Source organism: Phragmites australis, chromosome 13 (assembly GCF_958298935.1).
Source record: "Phragmites australis chromosome 13, lpPhrAust1.1, whole genome shotgun sequence".
Lineage (NCBI taxonomy): Eukaryota > Viridiplantae > Streptophyta > Magnoliopsida > Poales > Poaceae > Phragmites > Phragmites australis.
In genome coordinates this window covers 22,736,320-22,752,281 of record NC_084933.1, presented here as the reverse complement: position 1 = coordinate 22,752,281, position 15,962 = coordinate 22,736,320, and the positions used below count along the sequence as shown (strand labels likewise).

Genomic DNA, 15,962 nt, shown 5'->3' with positions numbered 1-15,962 from the left:
GCCCAAAACAAAACCCACAAGACCTCCCTCCACATGATCACCTAACCACAACTCCAAGCCGCCTGTTTTTGTTTGGGCCTCCGTTTCCACCATTTGTTAGGCCCAATGAAAAAACGGCCCATCACAAACTCTGGCACCGGCCATGCGGACGCCGGTGCGGGTGCGGCGGCGCCCGACCCAACCGCGACGCAGCGGCACCGAGGGCGACGCAGCCGCCCCCGCTCAACGGCGAATCTCCGGCCGACCGGAGTCCGGTCCCCTCTCCTACTCCGCCGATCATCGCTCGAGTTCCGAAGATGAGATGCGTGGAAGCCGTGGCGAATGGCCGATGAAGAAGGGGAGGAGGAAGCCGTGGCGGCGGCACGCAAGCTCGACAGGAATCAAATAGGTTTGTCTCCCATCCTCCGAATTCATACGCGGTGGCAGTTCCTGTTTATGACTTGCCTTAAAAAACGCACATTTGTTCGTAAATCTGAATTCTAGCACTTTAGACCGTACCTGACTTAGCCAGCAAATTTGCTACCTTACTTCACATGATATATCAAGTATCAACTGTATATATACCGAGGTTAATCTTAAATCACACGAGATAATCTGGATTACGAAAATTGTTTCAAAATAGGAAAAATAGCAGTTAGACATGTAGTACTAAGCAAATCAAACAATTTCTTCATTACTAATGCAAAATACGACCACCACCCAATGCCCTATGGGGCTCTTATATTTTACATAACTAGACTTATTTAACCACTTCAACAGTTCAACTACAGAAGAAAGAAAACTCTACTCTATCAAACTAGCAATCACTAGTTCCCAAGGAAGGCGTCCACTTTGGCATTCACAGTCCTCGACAAGAACTTCATGCAAATTGGAGGTTTCACATTGGCGAGAGAAAGAAAAGCCTGGGGCAGTGCCCAGATCCCGTCACCGCACATCAAGCCCGACGCAACTGCTGGTCCGAATGACTCTGCATCAGCTTTGTTCATCCATTCCCAGAAGAAGAGTATCACGCTACCCAAGAACATATCGATGGCGAAGTACGGCCCGAGGTAGAAAGGAATTGCCATCGCCATGGGGATCGGGATGAACTTCGCCACCTTCTTCGGCACCCGGTCCTTAATCAAATTGATGGCAAAGGCAACAGCAAAGAAGATGTAGCATAGTGTGAGGCAGTTCTTTGGAAGCAAGGACAAGCCATCCACACCCAGTATCGCCATGTTACGGTACATAATGGCGTAAGGTGCTGGGTAAGCGCCATCACTCGCTCCAATATCAAAGGACTTGTAGAACAGCCAGAAGATGCAGGGAGCAATAACACAGCCCATGGCAGTGCCTATCACCTGGCTGATGAACATGGACCTTGGCGAGGCCAAAGTCATATACCCAGTCTTGAAGTCTTGCATTAGATCAGCGGCTGTTCCCACAATGCTCATCATGACACCGCATGCAGCTAATCCTACAAGCACGCCACCATGCGAAGCACCTGCCCACGCACCAATGACAAAGATTGCAAGCTTACCATAGGTGCTGGCGAGGGACCAATCTGTTAGGCCACATCCATAGGCATTGCAGAAGGCCAATACAGGTGCAAAGATGTATGCAGCCAAAATATAGTACCACTTGAGCTGTGGGATGATGAGAGGGAGGCAACCAGTCGTTATAGCTGCAACAATGACATAGCCCCCAATTGCAACTGTCTTGGGAATCTGATCCTTTACGAATAGTTCATTGCGGCGCTTCTCATCAAATGTCTCAGCTTCAGTGGTAGCGACAGGAGTGCCATTGTCCGAGACAAGAATCGTGTTTGTATTTTTGTTCCTATAGATCAATACGAAGGCTTCAATCGTGTGACTAAATACCTTTAAGAAGTTGTACAGGCCATCCCCGAGAATAACTGCTATGGTTATGAACACCTGCAATATTTTGGTGTCAGTTCTAGGCAGCATTTGGCTGTGAAATTAAAATGCTTGCATGCTATGACCAAATTATTATTTACCTTGTAAGCCTGAAGCCCGTGTAGACTGCTTGCTGGAAGAGAGGCGGGGTACCAACTTCCTTTCTTCGTGCTGATAAGTGGCCACATTAATCCCCACGAGAGGATGCCTCCAAGTAGAAGAGACACGTTTACCATATAGGGGCAGATCATTCCAACACCAACATAGGTAGCCGAGAAATCAAAATAGAACCTGGAAGACAAAAAGAAATGCTTTAAGTAATTAATTATGTAGGATAATAGTGTTACGATGGATGCCCTATGAACCGAATTATGAAGGGAGCACATGAATCACTAGCAGACTACTCCTGAGCCAAAATGATCGATTATATAGGTGAACACTGCATGACTACATGGTAATCATTAATAAACAAATTTGGGGCTATTTTTCTGGCATTAGAATTGCTTGTTGTTGAATCTGGGACAAGGAAGTAGTCGTACGGACTTGTTTTTAAAAGCTTCAAGGCCAAGTGCTGGGAAGGAGCTGAATCCGCAGTCATCCCCAGCTGTGTAGAACCACTGAAAGAAGGCCCAAAGGAAACTAAGCGAAAAGTACTTGCCCAACGTCCGAACTTGCTTCCTGAAAGATATCAGGATCTCATCAATAACGACACTGCTTTTATTTTACCTGCGACAAGTAAACTGAGTGTTCATGTTGCTTACTTTGCAAGCTCGGCACCCTGGGGGGTGTGGAATCCATTGATGAGGTAAGCGGTCGCAGTGCCGCTTGGGTAAGTCAGTTTGTAGTCAATAATCATAACCTGAAACCATGCATAACCTGATCAGCAATTTGGTTCTGACATAGTGTTCATGAAGAACAGAGTGTGAAAGGGAAGCATTTACCTTTCTCAAAGGCACCAGAGCAAAAAGGCCAACAAAACTGACGAGGAACATAAACCCTATCATCCATCCGAGGTGCGGACTCTTGATATTTTGAGCATCATTGGCCTCTGTTGCTTGCTTAGCAATAGTTTCACTCATACCGAACAGATAACTGCCAAACCCACCTGATCAATTGGAATATGTGATCAGAACTACACGAGATGATTGTATTGTTTATGTATTGCAACATACTAAAAGCAACAGAAAAAAGATTGGGGAAATCGTCAAGCAACGGCAAATGCAAATATATTCTTAGTGTCAGGACTCAGGAGGAGCACCCATGATATTCTTCTAGGATTGTCTCATAAGAGAAACCAGAATACAAGCATGCCCTCTGATCCGGGGAATAAAACCTCCCCCACATTTTGAATTAGTTTCTGAAATATCCACCATGTTTATCTAAATTTGAAGTCTATTTCTGAAAATTCGTACGACAAAGTCGTGTATATCATTATATCATAGATCTAATCGTGAATGAGTTAATGGATCGCATTAGTAAAAAGCATCCCTAGATTTGATTTTAAACCCTAAAATAGCAAGAGTCCAGAGAGAGTAGTTAAGCGTCCGGGCTTGAGTTTGTTACCGCTGAACGCGAGGCCGTATGCGGAGACGACGCATGTCTGGATGACGGTGTTCTCCTGGCGTGTGAAGGGCTGCTTCAGGAGTCCCATCCTCTCGATGGCGGCGGTCCAGAGGCGGACGAGGAAGAAGCCGAGGAGGCTGGCGGAGACGTTGAGCGAGGGGATGATGCCGGTGGTGAGGTTGAGCTTCATGACGATGACGTTGAACATGACGGAGAGGAGGAACCCCACCACGAAGGCGCGCACCGTCAGCTGCTCCCGCCACGACGGAACGGGCTTGTCCGCGAACGCCTGTTCCACCGACGCCGCCTCCTCCTCGGCACTGCCGATCCCGTCGTCGGCCTCACCCGCGCCGCCTCTGCCGTGGTGGAGGCGGCGCAGGAGGTTGCCTGATTCCACGGCGTCGGCGTCGTGGGCGGCCGTGCCGCCGGAAGCGCTGGCGGCGGCGGTGGTGCCCGGCGCCATGGTGTGTATCCGTTCCTGACTCGGTTGGCGCTTTGGGAGTCGGGACTGCCGGAGGAGGCGCGCGTATATATGGGAAGCCAGTTGGAATCCGGTACGATGTGATCTGGTGGCTGGTGGCCTGGTGCAGTGCTGTTGCCACGGGTGCGGAGCTCTGGTTTTAGCAGCTCTCCGATTGGAATCGTACGGTCCAGATGTTCGTCCGCTCGGAGAATGGGAATTGCACCTGGATCTTTTAAACAGCCAACGCTTACAGATAGACACGAGATAGGACATGTTTGATAAAGCTCTACATCTCTAAGATTTTTAGGAACTAGATATTCTTAGCTTTAGGAATTCATAAAGTTGGAATTATGAGTATTCTAAGGTGTTTGAATAAGCTATTTTTTCATATTTTAATCTAAAAATAAAGACTTAAATCACCATATTTTAACCTATAAACTTAAAATCTGACGTAAAAATTAAAGCTGAGCCCAAGACCATAGTATTGGGATTTGAAGCGGGAAGTAATTACCACAACGCTGAAATATACATGCATGTCTTCAAGGATCACCTCTGGCATTCCTACTTAGTACTACAACATACAGCTACGCAGATACGTAAGATTTGGAACATTACTTACTTGACGTTGCATATCAGAGTACACGCTCGTGATAATACCATTAAGATACAGGAGGTGTTCAAGTTGGCGACAACTAATTAATGTCCCACACGACTGAAAGCACAGCTAATTTCCCAGGAAGCCATCCACCTTGGCATTCACCGATCTGGACAGAAACTTCATGCAGATCGGCGGCTTCACCTTGGCAAGCGCCAGGACCGACTGCGGCAAGGTCCAGATGCCGTCGCCGCAGATCAACCCCGAGGCGACCGCAGGTGCAAAAGCGTCCGCTTTGGCCTTGCTCACCATCTCCCACGCGAAGAGGATCGCGGTGCCGATGAACATGTCGATGGCGAAGTACGACCCGATGTAGAACGGTATCGCCATCGCCATCGGGAGTGGGATGAACCTGGCGACCTTGGGCGGCACCAGGTCCCTGATCAGGTTGATGACGATCGCCGCCGCGAAGAAGACGTAGCAGAGGGTGAGGCAGTTCTTGGGGAGCGAGGAGAAGCCGTCGACGCCGAGGATGGCCATGTTCCGGTACACGATGGCGTACGGCGCCGGGTACTCGCTGCCGCTGATGCCGATGTTGGTGAAGGCCTTGTAGAAGAGCCAGAAGACGCAGGGTGAGATGACGCAGCCCATCGCGGTGCCGATCACCTGGCTGATGAACATCGACCTCGGCGACGCCAGGGTCAGGTACCCGGTCTTGAAGTCCTGCATCAGGTCGGCGGCGGTGGACACGATGCTCATCATCACGCCACAGGCGGCGAGCCCGACGAGAACGCCACCGTGAGAAGCGCCAGCCCACGCGCCAAAGATGAAGATCGCGAGCTTGCCGTAGGTGGACGCGAGGGACCAGTCAGTGAGGCCGGTCCCGTAGGCGTTGCAGAAGGCCAGCACAGGCGCAAAGATGTACGCCACCAGGATGTAGTACCACTTGAGCTGCGGGAAGACCTGAGGAAGGGTGCCAATTGAGATGGCAGCGACAGCAACGTACCCTCCATAGGCAACTGATCTGGGGATCTGATCTTTCAGGAACAGCTCGGTGCGGCGCTCGTCATCGAAGGAAACAGCTTCAGTGATGGGGTTGCCATTGTCTGAAACTGGAAGGGTGCTGTTTTTCTTCATCATTGTTATAAAGCCTGCAGTGGTGCGAATTAGCACCTTCACGAAGTTGTACAGGCCATCCCCAAGAATCAACGCAATGGATATAAAAACCTGCAAGAGTTAGGAACACCATATTAGATGATTGGTTGCGAACAGCGACACCAATCAGCAGTAAGACAAACATGGAGAAACTGTGTCGATGTTTACCCTGTAACCCGGCAACCCATGGAGACTGCCTTCTGAGAGAGCGGCAGAGTACCAACTCCCTTTTTTGTTGCCGATTAGAGGCCACATTATTCCCCACGACAGGATGCCTCCCAAAAGAACAGATACATTCACAATGTGCGGGCAAATCATCCCAACTCCAACATAGGTAGGAGAGAAATCGAAGTAAAACCTGAAATATGAAATGTGAATATCAGCATGAGAAGCCATTCTAGTGTTTAAACAGAATAGATTCAGAACGCTAGAAGCTACTTTTAGATATTGGACATGTCACATTGAGCGCTAATTTCTCTGGACCAAGATAATGTAATGCTGACCTGTTCTTATAAGCTTGAAGGCCTAATGTAGGGAAGCTCTGGAATCCACAATTATCTCCAGCAGTATAGAACCACTGGAAAAAGCCCCAAAAGAAGCTAAACAGAAAGAATTTTCCTAGTGTTTTTACTTGTTTCCTGAAATATATAATTTATTCTGTCAGTACCATTGCTTTACATGTAGTACTACCAAGAATGGCAAAAATAACACTCAGATCACTTTTTACCTTGCAAGCTTGGCACCCTCCGGCGTGTGGAAACCATTGATAAGATAAGCAGTTGCAGTTCCACTTGGATAGGTGAGCTTGTAGTCGACAATCATAATCTGAACCAGAGATTCATGTTATGGTCAGTTGGTATACAGTGATGCTGCAAGATCCTTAGGCGCAGAAAAAAAAGTCGAAGACTTACTTTTCTCAGGGGCACAAGAGCAAATAGCCCAACAAAACTGGCAAGGAAGAGAAATCCTATCATCCATCCTATGTGCGGATTCTTGATATTCTGAGCATCATTAGCCTCTGTCGCTTGCTTGGCGATTGTTTCACTCATTCCAAACAAGTAAGTGCCAAACCCACCTGTAAGTTAGAATGATTAAGTGCATTAAGTAGGGATGGTGGTATCAACCGTAACCTTCAGATAGGGATTCTTTGTTTGCAAATTTGCACACATTTGCTTGTTTTCACCAAAGATTTTCCCCATTAAGTAGCACATTTCTTTTCACACAAGGACAGGGATAGGAGGTAGTTACAAATATCAAAGATTTTTTTATGCAATCCTGGTTAAGGAAATCATGCTTGACAAAGCTCCAGAACCCCTTTCAAAAAAATAATAAAAAGGAAAAAAGAAAACAGGGTATCTGCCAACTTGTAGCAAGCAGGATTGCACTTGTTACTTAAAATTCATTAAAAAGGTTACACCATGTTATAATTAGCCTTGGCATTTCTACCTAGTCATTGTTTCAAGACCAGCTAAGCAGAAAGCAACGTGACGGTCGATTAGCCTTGTGATTGTAATAGGAGCAAAAACTTCTATAAAGTCAACAGCGTCACATCCATGGGACACATCTCTTAAAACAAGTATGCATCATGCGTATGCGGTATACGTATCTATTCAACAACACAATTCAGCCATTCTAGATTCTAGGTCGTCTATTTCAGCTGGAGGTTATCCTGGATTCAAATGCATTGCAACTTGCTTGTTTCATATTGAGAAGCATCAGCATGCTCCGAGAACTGTTTTGTTTTTTTTTCCGCGACTTAATTTTTTAAACTTACTTCGAGACATATTTAATTGTGTTCATCCTTTCTTTATTGATTCAAAAGAATCCCACTGCAAACCCTTGCCAAATGGCTTAAAAAGAATCACAAATCAGTGTATTTAGTACCAGTAGAATACTGTACATTTTTTTAAAAGAACAAATACTACTACACATGTTAACTTGGGCTGCTCTGCATCTCAAAAAAAGAAAAAAGAAAAAAAGAAAACTTGCGCTGCTCTGCAGCAAGCCAGCAAGTTGCAGAAGAGCTTACCGCTGAAGGCGATGTCGTAGGCGGCGACGACGCACGTCTGTATGACGGTGTTCTCCTGGCGCGTGAACGGCTGCTTCAGGAGGCCCATCCTCTCGATGGCGGCGGTCCAAAGGCGGACGAAGAAGAAGCCGAGGAGACCCGCGGAGACGTTGAGCGAGGGGATGATGCCGGTGGTGAGGTTGAGCTTCATGACGATGATGCTGAACATGACGGCGAGGAAGAAGCTGACCACGAAGGCGCGCACCGTCAGCTGCTCCCGCCACGACGGCACCGCCCTGTCCTCGAACGCCCGCTCCACCGACAGCGCCTCCTCCCCCCCGGCCAGCGGCTGGGAGGAGGCCCCTCTGGCCCCCTCCTCACCGCCGCTGTTCTTGGTGGCGTTGTGGCGGTGGCGGAGCGCGCATGCCTCCTCCACCACCGTCTCCTCGTCGCCGCCGTTGGCTGGGGTGGTGGCGTGCGGCGCCATCTCGGCTTGGTCGACGCAGTGCTTTCCGAGTTGGCGGGTGTGGATTGCAGAGCGTGGCCCTCGAGGTGGTGTATTTAAGGTAGATTGGAACGTTGGGCTGGCTGCGCGTGCGTGCGTGCGGAGTGAGGGCCCACACAGCAGGACTTGGGTGACCGTTCGTTTCTAATCAGAGGGCGGAGACGTCGTCTGGCACTGGAAGTGTGTGTGACAGGCTGGCTCAGGCAGGCATGCGTGTCCTTCCGTTGACTTGCTGACCGTTCTGATAGGCGGACCGTCCTACCCATTTAACATGTGGTTTTAGATAACACACCGTCTTCAATACATAATTTTAATTAATATTTTTATTATAATGTATTTATAAATTTATTAAAGTTGTAATATTATGAAAATATTTTAAGATAAATTTAGATATATAATTTTAAGGTTTACAAACTAAATATTTGAAAATTATTATTTGTTAATGTTTTACTTTTTTCTTATGACATGTATTTATAATTAGAGGGAGTACTGCATTGGTTTTTCATAGAAATTCTAGATGTATTATTTTAGGTTAGTTGGATGTTGTTTTCGTTCGTCAGTTCGTCCATGAAGTCTGATCGCAACATTTGCTGGGTAGAAGTGATCATTGTTAGCTATTGTTAGGTTATTTTCAGCAGCTATTTTAAATTTTTATTCTTAAAAATACTATTACAGTATTCTTTATCACTATTACAGTATCTCTTATTTTTTTTATCTCCAGCAGCTGCCTTATTTTCTACCTTCTACTCCACTTTTTTCTCTCTCCGGGCTCGCTGTCGGCCTCTGTAAACAGTACAGCTACAGTAGCAGATATTGTTTCCTCCTCCGGGCCCACTGTCAGTCTGCGATCATTGTTGATACAGTACGTGAACAGTACTACTACAGTGGTACGGGTGCTACAGTAGCTTCGCAGATTTACAGGGCCGTTTCCTCTCTCCGCAGCACTGGAGTTGCTACATTACGTGAACAGTACCGCAAATCACTGTAGCAGCCGAATCTGCAAAAATATCTGCTCTGCTGGAGATGGCCTTAAGCTGTAGCTTACTGAGTTCTCACTGACAGTTTGAGAGCTTCTCCTCATCGTGCTAAACACGTGGGACGTATAACAAGAGAGCTTATTCACAAGTCTTTTTAAAATGATATTATTTTATTAGAAAATTACAAAAATAATAATAATAAAATTATATTTATATAAATATGTACATATCAGTATTCCACATGTCGTTATTCTATGTGGCAGTGGGCTCAAAAATCTATCAGTACCGACAGATCCTGTGTCCCGCAGACGATATTTAAAGAAAAATTTATAATTTTTTTATATGATCTCGGATGTAGATGATCTTTATATAAAAATTATATCTATCGATGAGATAAATAACTTTGTAGTTGAACACTTTTCTATTTGAATCCTTTTAGATAACTCAAAAGTGGTTAAAAGATTCAAATCTAGTTTTTCATATCTAAAATTTATAACTACTTTTTGGAAATTTAACGAATTCAAATGAAAAGGTGTTCAATTAAAAATTTGTAGATTTTGTCGAGATGCACAATTTTCATATTAAAATTTTCTCCATCTGAGATCAGAAAAAATTATAATTTTTTCTTTAAATATCGTCTGCGGGATATAAGACCTATTGACACGTAGAGTATGGATAGGTCTCAGACCCACTGCCACTTAGTATGTTGGCAAATGTAGTGTCGATAGGTAACTATTTTTGTAAATATCATATTTTAACTATTATTTTTATAATTTTTTAATAAAATAATATTATTTAAAAAATTTCCTTATTCACTGGGACACCATTGTTCTCTTGAAACATCCCACGTGCAATGTGAAGGAGAAATGGAGAATTCAACAAGCAAAACTTTCAGAAGTTTATTCCCTTGGACGATTGTATATATATGATAAGCACACATTCGCCGCAGCCACCGTGAATTGGATTAGTGATACCAGGATCCCTCCGGGTCAGCAGAAAATTTGGAATTTTTTTCCATAGTTTCATTCAAAGTCAAGCCGAACTTCGATTCCATCACTATTCGATTACAGTTGGATAATACTGGCATACATATAGCGGCACAACTAGTTGGGTGTATGTACATACTAGCAAATTTGTTTATAAGATACTAAAAGAGTATGGTTTTGTCTCTCCAAGACATCGTTACGTTCGATTTTTGCTATCGAATACTGTGAATATGTGGTTTTGTTACTGGGACAAAGATGGTGCAAAAGATCATTATGTCCTTGGATGGAGAATGACATTGCATCATATGGCCAAATTTCAGGATAAATTATGACCTATGTATAAAAAAAATAATTTCAGAAAGTGTGAAACTAAGAGTATAATAGTCTTCTGCCCTCACCATTAGCGTCCTAGGATAAAATCACGTACTCATAGTGTCCAACAACTAAAATCGAATATGATGATGTTTTAGAGAGCAAGACATACTCTTTTAGTATCTAAGACAAATTTACCCACATACTACTGCCTCGAACGAATTCCAAGGTCAGGAGTTCAAGCCGTGTTCGCTGATCAAATCATAAGCAAGGAGGGAACAATATTTCTGAAACTATCACACGCCGGCCGGCATTGACTCGCGCTATGATAAGAAGATAGGACGCACAGAATCTACGCAACAGCCCTGAAAACCGTTAGCTTTGTACCTTGGGTTCCTCGAGTTTGTCTCTCTTTTGTGTGAAAGCACTGAAACAGCCAGCGTACGTGTGGAAGCAGCACTAGTTGAAATGCCGGCCACGTAGGCTACAGTATTGCTGATAGTGATCTCGTAATAAAAGTAAGGATACACCAGTGATGACATCGCTTACTGATGCGTATCATGCATCTCTATCCTTGCCGAGATTCTGTGGATTCTAATGCGAAGACTTTGACCAGCCAGTACAGATCATACTATTGGGATTATTTATAAATAATTTTTTTAAGCTCATAACTATTCGGATAAATCTTAGCCTCTACAGCTCATTTATAGTACTTGCTTGTACAGCTGCTAAGTAATTAAGATTCATTGGATTCAATCGAATCATCATCTATTAGATGCATATTCAGCTGCTCGATCATCTATCTCTTACATCCCTACATAGTCCATGCCCTTTTCTCCCAACCTAGCGGGTCATCTCGTCTAGTGGCAGAGCCAGGATGAAAAACTTGCGAGGGTCACCCCCACTGAGTTGTTTGAAGTTATATGCATTGGTGCAAATTTTTATAATAAATCTGTGATTGACAGCATCCTTGTTAAATAGTTGTCAACCCTACCAGTTGCACAATGCTATGGTTTTGGGTTGACGGACGGAAAATGTAAACACCTAAACGTCGTCTATCTCATCTAAAACCTTTCCTTTCATTTTTCCGCCACCGATTTCAAAATGTATGAAATTGCATACATCTTTTAATTTCTTTTTGGAACTACTCTAGTCTGAAATGTGGCCAAACGGGTTGCTGGGGCCAGCTCATGCACCCCTATGCTGCCCTTGATTATTGAGAGTGATTTTAATATTATCAGATATACTTTTGAGAAAAATATTCTCGGTTACCTGAGTAAAATGTCATCATTATTTAATGATATCATACATGCTCATAAATTGAAAGAAATTCATATGAATGGTGGCAAATATATTTGGTCCAATAATAGAGACAATCTGTCAGTGTATCGGGAACCAGGGGTCCCTAAGTTCCGAGACCGGGCCGGCCGTCCGCCACATATCACCATCCCGCGAGGTCTCCCCTGCAGGATGAGGAAAATCTAAGTTTCGGGAGAAGGTGCTCGAGGCCACAGCCTCTGGTTCCCGAGCACCCCAGTTCCCCGATGACCCACAGAGTCCAAGTACCTGGAAGAAAGTGCTCGGAAGGGTTCCCCCTCACCCCCAAGTACCATAGTCCCCCGATGGGCCGAACAACCAAGTGCTCGGGAGAGAGTGCTCGGGGTTGCACGTGGCAGCCCCCGAGGACTCGGTTCCCCGAGAGGTCCTACAGAAGTGCTCTGGAGAGAGTGCTCGGGGCTGCACGTGGCAGCCCCCGAGCACTCGGTTCCCCGAAGGTTCGCGCAAGATCGCCTGACGCCCCGACGACCCGAAGGAACCCATCGTCGGGGTGTCAGCCAAAGGTCCAATGCCGCATTTAATGGGCACGCGCGGCCTGACATCCTGACATTCTCAGCTGCCCATGCCATGGTATCAGTCCCTGCCATACTTTGGCAGGGGGGCGTGGGTCCATTAATTGCACGAGTCCCGTCCGGTATCATCCGGGGTACCTCGGGATAACGTTGCCAGGATCAAAGCATTCCGCCTGCCACCCTGCCCTGACAGAAGAACAAGACAGGGTGGGCGCACCGGGCGCCTCTGTGGCCGCCCGGTGGGCCCTCTCAATGGCGCCGGAGGACATCCACAGTGGCAGGTGGTCAGATGCGCACCGCCTTTTTCCACCGCCCCTGTCACTTCGCTGAGACGGAATGATGACGCCTTTCTCCGCCTTTTTCCCCCTCTTTCCCATTTAGGGTAAGCCGAGGTCTGCGTGTGTATAAAAGAAAAGAGAGCGAAGCCAAGAAAAAGCTAAGCCAGACAGGACGAGATCAAGAGAAGAGACCACAAGAGACGAAGAACATCACAAGCAAGCTCGAGCAGAGCTAGAGCACGGGAGCCTCAAGCTCTCTGTAGACAATACACCCTTGTAACCCGACACATCCTTGAAGAATTCCCTTCAAGGAAAGATATTGCACTCACACAGGAGTAGGGTATTGCGCCCCCGTGCGGCCCGAACCTGTCTAAACCTCGGTGCATTTATCTCTTTTTTGCACTAGGTCGATCATCCCACACCACCGGCCGTTGCATTTATTTTCCGTTTCCATTCATTTCCCCGACGAACTCGTTCAGGATCATCCCCCCGGCCGAATCCTTAAAAAGGGGTCTCTCGGGATCCCTGCGACAGGAGTTCATCCTCCGACAGCTGGCGCGCCAGGTAGGGGGGAATATCCCTGGATTTGTTCGTTTGCTTTTTTTTCCACAGGAAAAGATGGCTGGTGGGCACCGTCTCCAGCGTTCCGGCTCCACTTCCAGTGACGGAGTGCTGCCCGATGCCCGGGAGAGCCCAGTCGCTGCTGCGTTCCAGCAGCAGCCGCTATCCACGTGTGCGGTTTTTCCCTCCCAAGGGAATCAAGGCGCTGGGCCCAGCAGGGCCGCCGCCGCCGCCGCTGATGCACTTTCCGACCCCCAGCAGGAGGTCGAGACCCCGGCCGCTAGGTCCGCCTCTGGACAGCGCCGGGTGCCACTGCGGCGCAGACTCGCGTTCAGCGAGGCCAGCCCGGGGAGCGCGCTGCTTGCAGCGCATGCTCTCCTCAGGCACCCGCCCGTTCAGGCCACGCCGAACACTCCGGAAGACCGGTGAATCCAAGATGTCGTCGCCTTGGTTGGCACTGCTCGCCGCCAGGTACAGGCCGGGAGTCCTCGCACCACCACTCAGCGTGGCGCCGCCAGAACTGGCTCCTCAACGGGCAACGTCCGCACAGGCCGAGGGGCCTCCAGGCGGAGTGCCGCTCCCCTAGCCGAGTCCGAAGCCCGGGACCTCCGCTTGCGTCTTAACGAGCGGAGGGGCCACGAGGACACCCGTGTCACTCTCGAGCGCCAGCGGGAGACCCGGCAGGAGGCTGAGGCAGAGGACCAGGCTTCCTCTTTCCCGGCCCACGATCACCGGGAATCCCCGGCTCGCCGGCATTCGCCGCCCAGGGCACCCGCCTGCGCCGCGGGGTACGGCACCGGTTGCCGTGCTTTTACCGCTGAGCTCCGTCGGGTCAAGTGGCCCTCCAAGTTCCGCCCCGAGCTGCCGGATAAGTACGACGGGTCCATCGACCCCGTCGAGTTCCTCCAGATCTATACTACGGCCGTTCAAGCGGCCGGAGGCAGCGAAAAGGTGATGGTAAATTATTTTCATGTTGCCTTGAAGGGCTCTGCCCGTTCTTGGCTTATGAACTTACCCCCAGGGTCTATTAGCTCCTGGGATGACCTCTGCCACCAGTTTGTGGCCAACTTTCAGGGCACATTCACGCGCCCCGGTTTGGAGTGCGACCTCCAAGCCGTCAAGCAACAGGAGGGGGAGACGCTGCGGCACTTTATACAGCGTTTCAGCCAGGTCCGCAACACCATCCCGCGGGTGGCCCCCCACGCTGTTATCGTCGCTTTCCGGCAGGGCGTCCGCGACGAGCGGATGCTCGAAAAGCTAGGTACGCACGAGACCGAGACCACTGCGGAGCTCTTCGCACTGGCCGATAAGTGCGCCAAGGCTGCGGAGGCCAGGGCACCCGCCTGCGCCGCGGGGTACGGCACCGGTTGCCGTGCTTTTACCGCTGAGCTCCGTCGGGTCAAGTGGCCCTCCAAGTTCCGCCCCGAGCTGCCGGATAAGTACGACGGGTCCATCGACCCCGTCGAGTTCCTCCAGATCTATACTACGGCCGTTCAAGCGGCCGGAGGCAGCGAAAAGGTGATGGTAAATTATTTTCATGTTGCCTTGAAGGGCTCTGCCCATTCTTGGCTTATGAACTTACCCCCAGGGTCTATTAGCTCCTGGGATGACCTCTGCCACCAGTTTGTGGCCAACTTTCAGGGCACATTCACGCGCCCCGGTTTGGAGTGCGACCTCCAAGCCGTCAAGCAACAGGAGGGGGAGACGCTGCGGCACTTTATACAGCGTTTCAGCCAGGTCCGCAACACCATCCCGCGGGTGGCCCCCCACGCTGTTATCGTCGCTTTCCGGCAGGGCGTCCGCGACGAGCGGATGCTCGAAAAGCTAGGTACGCACGAGACCGAGACCACTGCGGAGCTCTTCGCACTGGCCGATAAGTGCGCCAAGGCTGCGGAGGCCAGGGCGTGGCATGCTCCCCGCCCCGCAGTCGACCAGCCAAGTTCTTCCCGCTCCGACAAGCGGGAAAAGAAGAAGAGAAGGAAGCGCGAGGCCGCTCCTATCGAGCCGGCCCAGGGCCCCCCCCATGGGCCGGCTCAAGAGCCCGACCGCCGGCAAGAGCGCCGGGTGGGCGCCGACAGACGGCCCGCACCCGCAAGGACATCTGCCAGGGCCCCTCCTCGGGCCCCCGTACCCACAAGGGCCCCGGCACCAGCTAGGGCACCGGCTCCCGCAAGAGCCCCGGCCCCCGGCCGGGCTCCTGCTCCAGCGAGGGTCCCCGCTCCCGAGGGGCCCGAGCCAGGAAAATGGTGCCCCATACACCAGACCAGATGGCACGACCTCACGGAGTGTCGTACGGTCAAAGGACTCGTTGAGCAGCGCCAGAGGGAGCGCGATGAGTCCCGCGGGGGAGGCAACGCTGAGGTCGCCCCCGACAACGCCGAGCTCGGTTTCCAGGAGCCCGAGCATGCCGTCGCCTTCATCGACGGAGGTGCCTACACGCCTTCCTCGCGCCGTGGCATCAAGGTCATGCGACGCGAGGTGTGCTCGGCAACCCCGAGCGAGGAGGCCGCTAGGCCCCTGAGGTGGTCGGACGCTCCGATCATATTCAGTATGGCCGATCACCCCGCAAGTACTGCAGCCGTGGGGCGACTACCCCTGGTGGTGTCCCCCACTGTCTGCAATGTTAAGGTCGGCAAAGTGCAGATCGACGGTAGTGCAGGCCTCAACCTCCTCTCCAAGGAGGCTTTTGAGAAGCTGCAGGTATCCTCCAGGCGCCTAAGGCCGTCACTCCCCTTCTGCAGAGTGACCCCCGGGCACTCCCTGCCCCTTGGGCAGGTCGAATTGCCCGTGACCTTCGAGAGCCGGGACAACTTC

At 49.4% G+C, this 15,962-nt stretch overlaps 2 protein-coding genes across 2 annotated transcripts; both read right to left on the bottom strand.

The window, feature by feature from the left end:
* Positions 1 to 610: 610 nt before the first annotated feature.
* LOC133888294 (probable metal-nicotianamine transporter YSL11) lies at positions 611 to 4,260 on the bottom strand. Its single transcript, XM_062328480.1, has 6 exons — positions 3,459 to 4,260; positions 2,837 to 3,000; positions 2,657 to 2,754; positions 2,439 to 2,573; positions 1,997 to 2,186; positions 611 to 1,913 (listed from the first exon to the last, which is right to left on the bottom strand). Exons 1-6 carry the CDS (start codon positions 4,192 to 4,194, stop codon positions 807 to 809), a joined length of 2,430 nt encoding a protein of 809 aa, XP_062184464.1. The 5' UTR covers positions 4,195 to 4,260; the 3' UTR covers positions 611 to 806.
* Positions 4,261 to 4,405: 145 nt separating this feature from the next.
* LOC133888295 (probable metal-nicotianamine transporter YSL12) lies at positions 4,406 to 8,222 on the bottom strand. The gene is made up of 6 exons (XM_062328481.1): positions 7,701 to 8,222; positions 6,583 to 6,746; positions 6,399 to 6,496; positions 6,175 to 6,309; positions 5,840 to 6,029; positions 4,406 to 5,743 (listed from the first exon to the last, which is right to left on the bottom strand). Exons 1-6 carry the CDS (start codon positions 8,164 to 8,166, stop codon positions 4,646 to 4,648), a joined length of 2,151 nt encoding a protein of 716 aa, XP_062184465.1. The 5' UTR covers positions 8,167 to 8,222; the 3' UTR covers positions 4,406 to 4,645.
* Positions 8,223 to 15,962: the final 7,740 nt, after the last annotated feature.

Excerpts from the sequence above, each read along its gene's own strand:
- LOC133888295 (XM_062328481.1), bottom strand. The coding sequence starts at position 8,166 with ATGGCGCCGCACGCCACCACCCCAGCCAACGGCGGCGACGAGGAGACG. Across the intron at positions 6,747-7,700 it reads CTACGACATCGCCTTCAGCG|GTGGGTTTGGCACTTACTTG; the intron begins GTAAGCTCTTCT and ends TCTAACTTACAG. Across the intron at positions 5,744-5,839 it reads ATGGGTTGCCGGGTTACAGG|GTTTTTATATCCATTGCGTT; the intron begins GTAAACATCGAC and ends TAACTCTTGCAG.
- LOC133888294 (XM_062328480.1), bottom strand. The coding sequence starts at position 4,194 with ATGTCCTATCTCGTGTCTATCTGTAAGCGTTGGCTGTTTAAAAGATCC. Across the intron at positions 2,574-2,656 it reads CAGGGTGCCGAGCTTGCAAA|GAAGCAAGTTCGGACGTTGG; the intron begins GTAAGCAACATG and ends GATATCTTTCAG. Across the intron at positions 1,914-1,996 it reads ACGGGCTTCAGGCTTACAAG|GTGTTCATAACCATAGCAGT; the intron begins GTAAATAATAAT and ends AAAATATTGCAG.